Genomic DNA, 9,621 nt, shown 5'->3' on the forward strand with positions numbered 1-9,621 from the left:
GCGCAGCCGCTCACCACAAAAAAAACACAACCCCACAAGAAACCCCGCACGCCCCTGAACCCTGGGAGTTGAGAGAGCGCGGAGGAGGAGGAGACGGCGGAGGGGGCGGGGAGAGAGCGAGGATTGGCTGTCTGTCCCCGAAGCCTCTCTGCGGATTGGCTGCAGAAGGAGGAGAGGGAGTCTTCGCCCACTTGGCTTTGAAGGCAGAGTGTGTGCGTTGTGGTGGGGGAAGGAGAGGGCCCGGTTTCGGGCTGTTGGCTTCCAGGATGGAGGGCGGGTCTGTGTCCAACGTGGAGGTTTGTAACTTGGCTTACACGGGGCGGCTGGAGGAGCTGAAGGAGCGGCTGAGCGCCAACCGGAGCTTGGCGGAGCGCGCGGACCAGGTTGGCATGGCAACCGGAGGGGGGCGTGGTTAATTGTGAGTCGGGGGGCTGCCAGGGCTCCACTTCTGAGGCAGTGTGGTGTAGTGGTTAAAGTGGAAACCCGGAGACCTGGGTTCAGCAGATCCCCACTCGGCTGTGAGGCTTTCACTGGGCGGGCTTCCCCTCTTTCTCAGCTTGGTCTACCTCACAGGGTCGCTGTGAAGCTGAAAAGGGAAGGGAGAAACCTACGCAGGGCGTCTTTTGAGTTCCTTGAAATAAAAATTTGGCAGATCTGCCCCCGGGACAGGTTCAAGACGTTACTATTAACATATAACAGTTTGGGACCAGTTTAACCACGATATCGCCTTACCCCCGCACGTTCCCACAGTACCGCATAATTGACGTTAGCGCAGATGCCACATAAATACCCTTTCAGCATTTGTTAGTACAGTACTCAGTCGTTTAGTTACTGTGATAACTTTGGAAGTCTCTGCCTATTGAGCTCAAACAGGTGCCTTCACTGTACTCTTTTCGGTGTCTGCTAAAAGCATCCTTGTTCACACAAAGCTTCGCAGATGCTTAGAAAGTTGACCTAATTCTAATCTGTTCTTGTATTTTTAATTTTTGTATGTTTTGAAGTAGGGTTGTGGATTTTACTTGATTTTAGTGCTTTAGCGTTTGCTTTGAGGTTTTAATAATCAAGCGAAATATAAAATTTATGAATTTAACAACAACAACAACAATAATATAAAGGCCTTAAACCCAGCCATGTTATTCTATGCCATCGAAGGTGCTTTACTGTTTTTTCTGTGTTTTGTATTTTGTATATGTTTTCAAGTCCTTGAAAAGTGCACCAACCACCCTGGTATTTTCACATGTGGAATAGTAGAGAAATTCCAACAAATAAATAATCAAGGTGGGGCCAGCAACACAATGTTTTAGTTTAGCATGTTCCTGTTCAGGGTACCAGCCAGTTCAGCACCCTGACTTTGAGGATGCTCCATAACATTCCCATCATTGGTGTACAGTATTCTAGTTTTCTCTCCCAACAGCCAGCCAGTATTCTGTGGCCACTGAGCATTCTTAGTCCTCACTGGCTATTTTGAGGGGTTCGTACCCTGATTGTGTTCCTGGCCCTCCCCCGCCAATATATACATATATATATATTTGAGATAGTTATATGTTGCTTTTCAGAAGAACCTCACAAAGTTTTTCACAAGACCTCACAAAGTTTTTCACAAGACCATATGTTTTATAATAAAACAGAAAGATGAAAGGGAGGAGCTTTTTAAAATCTAGTTTTTCGCATACACATTCTTTATTGCAGTCCAAAGACTCACAAAACAGTTTTAAAAGTGCAATAAATCTAGTTTTTGTATTCTTGCAAACTTTGGGGTCTCCTCAATCTCCCTGATTCATCCCTATTTTTCCTTGGAAGGTGCTGTTTTGCCTACATAAGGATTAGCTATCAGGGAATGAGTTTCCAATTAGAATATAGCAGGGATAGGAAACCTTTATAATTTTAGATGTTGTTGCACTCAAACTGCCATCCTGTCTGATTATTGGCCATGTTGGCTAAGACGGATGGGAAATGAAGTCTCACGCCACCTGGAGGTTGCCCAGTCCTGATATAAATGGCATAGATAAATACAGTTCCTAACATTAAAGAACAGCAGGGTTTATTTCTGCTTGGGAAGCACATAGACGCATATGTCTGTGATTCCGAAACTCTCCCCCCTAACTCCTACTAGAGGGGAGAAAGGGTGCTCTGTTTACTAATTCAGTTGAGAATGGGATACAGTACATACCTGGCAGATGTTTAAATCAGTAAGATTGCCAGATGCCAGGGTTTCAGCTTCTTAAAAGAAGAAGAATGACACTGTAAAATACAGGCAGCTGATTTATTGTGATGTGGGTGTTTTTGGACTTCAGCCCACTTCATTAGATGCATAAAGGGTTTTTTCCTCAGGTGGCAGAGGGCAAGCGTACCAATTAGGAGAGTGAAAATATATCTACCAACGGAAAATAGCACAATATGCACCTGAAGACACACCATGCACCCTGAAAGCTTATTTTACAATATGTTTGTTTATTTTTAAAGACATCACAAAGTTATTTGTTCATAGCTGCAAAAAGAATAAACCTAGCTACACCTCTAGAAGTAGCATGGGGGTGGTGTTAAATTTCAGGGTGAAAATTCCAAAAATCAATGTTGCATCATGCTGCACTTAAATGCATTTTTTTGTATATAATGACATACCTGAGAGCACGTTCCCAGTAACTATGGAGATCTTGCTACATGAATCCTGACCACCCATTGGGGTGGGGGCAATTTGAATGCTCTTCTAAATGCCTGGGGCACTGTCTGGAGAATGAAATGGCCTCTGGGAACATACAAATTGGCCATTATTGTTCTTACTGTTAAATGACTTGCTGCTTGTATAAAGGAGTATCTATCCTTTTTAGTTTTCATCGTTCTAGTTCGTTCTGAATGTTCTGTTAATGCGTCTTTCTAAATAAGGCCACAAAAGTTACTAGTCTGCAAATAATCATAATCATAATAATTGTGGCCTGCTGGGAGCTGACAGAAGAAGAATGGAGAGCTTTGTCACTCCTTCAGCAATCTGCCGCCTGTCTGTACTGGGTGTAATGCTCTGTCCTTTCTCCTCCAGCCCACCCCCATGCCTTCATGCAGTGCCCTCCTGCTTGTGGATACTAGATGTGTTCTTAAATACAAGGTTGTACTAATGCTTATTTGTCTTTTGTGTTTTAGGATAACAGGACAGCCCTACACTGGGCATGTTCAGCTGGGCATGCAGACATTGTCGACTTTTTACTAAGTCTGGGAGTGCATGTTAATGACAAAGATGATGTAAGTTCTAGACTGATTTTTCAGAAAGTGCTTAGGCAGGATCTTGCATGTATAGTTCAGAGGTATATAGTTCAGAGATGGGAACCTCCATCCCACAGGCCAGAGGTTCCAGCTTTGCCCACAAGGCCACTCACCCGACCGTTAGCTGACATCCCTAGAAACGTCAGCTGATGGGTAGTAGAACAGGAGTTAAATTTTGCATTAGCTGTGTGCCCTCTTCCCAGGGAACAGGATTGCACAGCCAAGTTAGCAGGATTTTATGAGCAGATTTAAAGCCCTTTGCAAAAGTGCTGTTTGCTCAGCTCAAACTGCCCACTCACTTAATGGACAAAGATGAGATGCTTTAATCAACACTTATGCAAGGCACTTTAAAGCAGCTCCATGTTCTCATTTCATGATAAAACCCCAGCGCTAAGCAGATTGTTATTATTATCTTTCATTTCACTTCTATACTGCTTTATATTTTAAGGGGGAAAAGCTAAAAGCACTTTACAACTCATTAAAACATCAAATAAAACAATCCAGTGTAAAACATTACTAAAGAAAGTCAGATATAAAATATACATTCAAAGCAACATAATTAACAGGAGACTAAAATGTTATCTTAAGCATTCCAATAGAAAACATTACTTCAAGGAAGTCAGGTGTAAAATTCACATTTAAAAAAGCATAATTAACAAAAGAATAAAATATTAAGCACAGAACATATCTGCTGCTGTTGCTGCCAGTTTTGCCAATTCTGGCTAGTGGTGACTGGAAATTCAGGCGATGTCCTGGTTCTGCACTAAGAAACAGCCAGGATGGTCTCAGTGGTTCACACGCACCACATCCCCTTAGTCTGGCTATGTGAGAAAGTTCCCCGCAGGGAGCTTTCTCAGACACCCTACCCAGCTGCTTGACTGCACATGCAGCAGGCAACAAGGTGCTGCTAACAGGAGAGTTTCTTCCCCTTTGGACAGAAGTTAAAAACTTGCCTTTAGCACTTTGCTGCCTCCCAGATGCTTCAAAGTCCTGACTTCATCATTTGTGACATTAAGTGATTGGTGGGTCATGCCCTCCTCTCAGACTAGGCCTGCAAGGCAAATCTTAATTAGGAACTGGTCTATGAAGCTAAGAAGATTCCTCACTGCTGATATAGTTCCTAATGCTGCTGGAGTTGTTACCAACTACTCTCAAGTGTTAAAGAAGAATTAGTGATACACAGAGGTGGAATGTGTGCTGGTTTGTTATCTTTGGCTGCTGTTCTCAACATGAGATGAGGGGTTGTTGTTTTTACGGAATTCTGGGGCCCTTTTGAGCTGGCACAGCCCTTGTGTGAGGTAAATTTCTGAGCCCCTTCTCAGTTTAAAAGTTCTCATGTGAAATTGAAATGAAGACTGTATGGCTTCCAAAAAGAAATTTTAGAATTGGTGAACCATTCAGTCTTCGGCTACACCTGAAGGAAGGCATAGTTGCTTCTCTTCACTGCTGAAGAAGGCAGGCTGAGCTGGTTTGAAAAGAAAGCTGCAACATTATCATGACTTCTTCTATGATCCAAAGTCACATAAAGTCGCCGTAGAGCTGTGGAAGGCCCAATACAGTGGTACCTCAGGTCACATACGCTTCTGGTTACATACGCTTCAGGTTACAGTCTCCGCTAACCGAGAAATAGTACCTCGGGTTAAGAACTTTGCTTCAGGATGAAAACAGAAATCATGCGGCGGCGCCACGGCAGCAGCAGGAACCCCCATTAGCTAAAGTGGTGCTTCAGGTTAAGAACAGTTTCAGGTTAAGTACGGACCTCCAGAATGAATTAAGTACTTAACCCGAGGTACCACTTTATAAGAGGCTCAGAAATATAGTGGTGCTCTAGAAAGAGTTAATTTGGGGAGGTAGGTGGCAACCAGAACTAGGGAGCCTGCTCCTTTCCTTATTGGCTATTTAATATCATGTGATGGCAGTTGTATAAATGTTGAATGGTGGGCCATATTCCACTTTAATGACCAAAGCTACCTGCTATTGAGCAAGTTCTTACCAAAGTTGAGCAAGTTATTTTATGGAAGAGATGGGGAACCTGTAGCCTTCCAGATGTTTAGGACTCCAGCCCCAAGCAGCATAGCCAATGATCAGCTGTAATCCAACAGCATCTGGAGCTACAGATGTGCCCCATCCCTGTTTTACAGTATTTTCATAGGGGATAAATTTTGTTAAAACCTTGCCATGGTTCTGTAGTATTGGATTTTCTTCCTAACAGAGCTTGAAAGTTTGGTTGTACAATGTCTTTAACGGTCCCTGGTGACTAAAAACCATGAGCCAGCAAGTCTTCTGTTTAGAGAGGAAACTGAGCACTCCCTATAAGCCAGCCCTAGCTTCCATGTTATCACCGATGCAGAGGTCTGGGGTACTTTCCTCACGACAGAAGTCTTTCTACCTGCCCTGCTTCTGTGAATTGTAAAGCTTATAGTATACTATGCCTTGTTTTCTTTTCACTCCTCAGGCTGGCTGGAGTCCTCTGCATATTGCTGCATCCGCTGGCCGAGATGAAATTGTGAAAACTCTCATTAGGAAAGGTGCACAGGTGAATGCTGTCAATCAGAATGGCTGCACGCCTCTGCATTATGCAGCATCCAAAAATAGGCAGGAGGTATGATTTCACTTGCTTCCTCACCTTCTCATTGCTCAACACAAAGCAGCCTGTTTGGTAATCTTTGTCTTTCCCCACTCATAGATTGCACTAATGCTGTTGGAGAATAGTGCTAATCCAGATGCAAAAGATCACTTGGCATCTACTCCACTACACAGAGCAGCATCCAAAGGAAACCTGAAAATGATACAAATTCTTTTGAAGTACAAAGCTTCTGCCAATCTACAGGATTCAGAGGGAAACACAGCTCTGTAAGGACCAACGTATTTGTGGTAGATTTTGCCCTAGTTTGTTTGAACCATACTTTTCAAGTTCATTGATATTAATACTTCTTTACTTAGCACAAACTATTCTCTAATGTTGAGAGTTTTCATTTAACAGGCTCAGTAACTTTTTTAAAAAAACAATTCAAACTGAGCTTCTTGGGATTCTACAAGAGAGGCTGTATTCTAAGATGTATGGTGCAGAAACATCCACACCATAGCTGTCAACTGTCCCTTATTTGGCGGGAAACTCCCTTATCCCAGCACCGTTTCCTGCTGCTGTCCCGGATTGTTGATGTCCCTTAAATTTCCCGGGTTTCATGCTCGCCCGGCTCCGGAGGGAAGCAGCGTCTCGGGGTCCTCCGCCTGGAGGCGGCAGCGGTGGCTGAGGAGGCAGCCTGAGGGAGGAGGAAGAGGAGGGACGCAGAAGGGCAGCGCTTCAGCAGCCGCTGTGGCACCACAACCGTCTCATGCTGGGCTCGCAGGCAGCGTAGGCGAGAGTCTCCCTCCCTCTCTCTCGGGCGGGGAAGAGCCGATGGAACTCCTTGTGCCAGGATGACGGCAGCCCCGATGTGCTGCTTAACTTACCCTCCAACCAGTGCAGCATCTTAATGTAGTGATTTCCCCCTTTGCTGGGTTGCTGCACTGTGGGAACCACTGCTTGAGGCTTTGTTTGGCTGCTTTGTTTGGTTGACTAAAATCCCTTATTTTGGCTGCTGATCCCTTATTCTCGAGGCTGCTGGTCCCTTATTTTCAAATCTGTAAGTTGACAGCTATGATCCACACAGATTTTACGCAGCCTAATCCCAAACATAAATCCCCCTGAGTTCAGTCCCATTGATTCTTTAGTAAATGCATGTGGGATTGTAGTGAGGAGCCTGGTGTTAGGTATGTTTATTTAAGATATGCATGCTACCAAGCTACTTAACTTCCAAGTACAGGTAAGTGCACCCTGTTGCAGTTCTGGCCTTGGTTGAGATTTTGCATCAAATTATGATTTTGAGTAACAGTAGTTTGAAATCAAACCATGGCTTGTATGTCCAGGTGAACAACAGGCTAACTGTGAGTTAAAGCTGTTTATGACTATAATCCTAACGCTATTCACCTGGGCTTACATTGTCAGTTGCTTTTGTTTTCTGTCATGAGTTTCGTGACATCCTCTTACCGCAGTAGCATCTAGAGGTGGAACAGTTGCTGTAACTATCATGTCAATTCAGATATTGTGCCAAACTATAGTGAATGGTGGTTCAGCGTGATCTTGGTTTAGCATAGTGTCTGAATTGAGCCTTAAACACCTTGATGTAAATGATGGGATTTCACAGGGGGACAGGGGTTAGTTCAGGCCTACTTTTAAAATAGGTGGGGCCTACAAAGAAATACAGGCTGACAGCTCATTACTGCCTTGTCATGTGTCTCTAGCATAGTTAGTAATTTTTCATCTTATTTACAGCCATCTAGCCTGTGATGAAGAGAGAGCAGATGAAGCTAAACTACTAGTGTCTCACGGAGCAAGCATATACATTGAGAACAAAGAAGACAAGACTCCACTGCAAGTTGCAAAAGGTGGCCTGGGTTCCATACTAAGGAGGCTAGTTGAAGGCTAGCTGTGTCAGTCAAATTGAATTCCATTCTTCATGAAAGTATTGAAGACTTTTCACTGTCTGTAGGTTGGCTTTAAGAGTCACAACTTGAATTTTTATTGTACTGCATCAATTACACTTCTCTACATTTTCCATGGCCAAACAAAACTTTATAATTTTTTGTTGCTAAGTTTATTGTTGCTTAAAAAAAATTTAAAGCCCTGCTTTTCCTATAGAAAGAATCTATCTTTCTATACAGGTTTTAACGATATTTTTAAATACATTTGCTTGTAAAGGAACAGTATTCAATATTTCTTCAAGGCAGTTCTTGTTAACTAAGTTTATTACTCAGTTCAAGTGTCATCATGGTTGTGCGAAATAAAATTTGGGGAAGGAGAATGAGGACTGTGTAAAAGTTGTTTGCTTTGTTGTATGTCTCCTTGGAATTCTTATTTACAGCAACCTCTTGGTTCAACCTTATACCCAGTACAGGGAGAGTGTTATAGGAATGGAGCATTGTGGGAAGGCAGTGGGCTTAATTCAGCTAAAGTGATTATAGACATAGTAAGGCTGTAAACAAAAATAGTCAAGTGCTGTGGCACCTTAACAGATTAAAAGGGTTACTGTGCCATGAACCTGTGTAGACAACTGTCAATCTCAGTAGGCTGCTTCTTAAACAAAATATGTTTGTTTAAAATGTTGCTAAGTAACAGCTATAAAGAGAACAAAGAAATCCCAATTTTTGCAGTAAGAACATTTGGCCAAGTTGGATTTGTTTCTCCTCTTCCTCTTCTCCCTTCCCAAGGGTGGTGTTGAGCTGTGTGGCTTAATACAAATAGCTTTATACAACTGGAATGATTTCTTATGCCCTAAGCTATTTATAATAAAATATTACTTGCTCCTTAGATCAGTTCAGTTCAGTCCTTCATAAGGTGCATGAAAAGTCTTCCAATGTCATAGAACCTGTGGGAAAAGGCTGCTGCTTTTGGTGTAATAGACACACCTAGTGTACTCCTACAGAAATCTTAAGCTACAGGGACTCCAATTATTACCAAAAAGTTTCATATTCTGATAGTATTGGTCGATGGACTGTTCTGTAACTATCATCATGTGAATCTAAGTTAATTTTTTCTCTGGTGGCACATGCCATGACTGCTCTTAGTTCCAAGGCTGATAAAATGCAAAGTTGTTTTTTGCTCACTTTTTCATAACTATTAGTATTATATAACATACTACATTGCTAATAGGACTGAGGCATTTCAGAGCACACATTTTGCATTCAGAAGGCCTCAGGTTCAGTTCCCAGTGTTTCCGGTGTTTTAATTTTTTCATGCATAAGGTACTTTGAAAGGCCTCTGCGTTTAACACTGGAGAATTGGTGCCTGTGGAAGAGTTAGCAACATGTATGGATATAGAACACAGCAGTAGGGGATTTGTCAGCCTGTGGAAGAGCACTGCACTTGGACATTGCTGTTTCTTTTATCTCTGCTCCTTCCCTCTTTGGCTGTATTCCAGGCCATAAGCCTTACCCTTTGATTGCTGGGCCCACCAGGCCCACCAGACATATGGACTCTTGGAGGTGGGTTTTCATGTTGCAAATTGGGGTTCCCGTGCTTGAGCAGTTAGAGACCACTCCCGTAGAAATTCCTCTGCTAAATGGATAAATAGCCTGACCTTGCATAAGGCTGCTTCCTGTGTTCTGTTATAGGCTGCCTTTCCCAATACCTTTTTTAAGTTATGCAGCTGGAGCTTGTATATCACTTTTTCTCATAAGCCCTGGTCTCATCACTGCTCCCAGTATTTTGGAAGCACGAACAGCAGCATTGCATCAATAGACTTTCAAGTAATTTTGTAGAGAGAACCCACCCACCCCCACCCCAATGCATGTGGAGCTTTGGCATTTGGTTGTCTGATGTGTTTC

The 9,621-nt window shown here is 43.0% G+C and overlaps 1 protein-coding gene across 1 annotated transcript; it reads left to right on the plus strand.

Moving 5' to 3' along the window:
* Nucleotide 1: 1 nt before the first annotated feature.
* PSMD10 (proteasome 26S subunit, non-ATPase 10) lies at nucleotides 2-8,454 on the plus strand. Its single transcript, XM_083424095.1, has 5 exons — nucleotides 2-383; nucleotides 3,136-3,234; nucleotides 5,711-5,857; nucleotides 5,942-6,108; nucleotides 7,571-8,454. The coding sequence occupies exons 1-5, from the start codon at nucleotides 267-269 to the stop codon at nucleotides 7,722-7,724; spliced, it is 684 nt and encodes a 227-aa protein (XP_083280221.1). The 5' UTR covers nucleotides 2-266; the 3' UTR covers nucleotides 7,725-8,454.
* Nucleotides 8,455-9,621: the final 1,167 nt, after the last annotated feature.

The sequence above is a fragment of the Podarcis tiliguerta genome (genome assembly GCF_965153285.1).
Source record: "Podarcis tiliguerta genome assembly, chromosome: Z".
NCBI lineage: Eukaryota > Metazoa > Chordata > Lepidosauria > Squamata > Lacertidae > Podarcis > Podarcis tiliguerta.

Excerpts from the sequence above, each read along its gene's own strand:
- PSMD10 (XM_083424095.1), top strand. The coding sequence starts at position 267 with ATGGAGGGCGGGTCTGTGTCCAACGTGGAGGTTTGTAACTTGGCTTAC. Across the intron at positions 384-3,135 it reads TGGCGGAGCGCGCGGACCAG|GATAACAGGACAGCCCTACA; the intron begins GTTGGCATGGCA and ends TTTGTGTTTTAG. Across the intron at positions 5,858-5,941 it reads CATCCAAAAATAGGCAGGAG|ATTGCACTAATGCTGTTGGA; the intron begins GTATGATTTCAC and ends CCCCACTCATAG.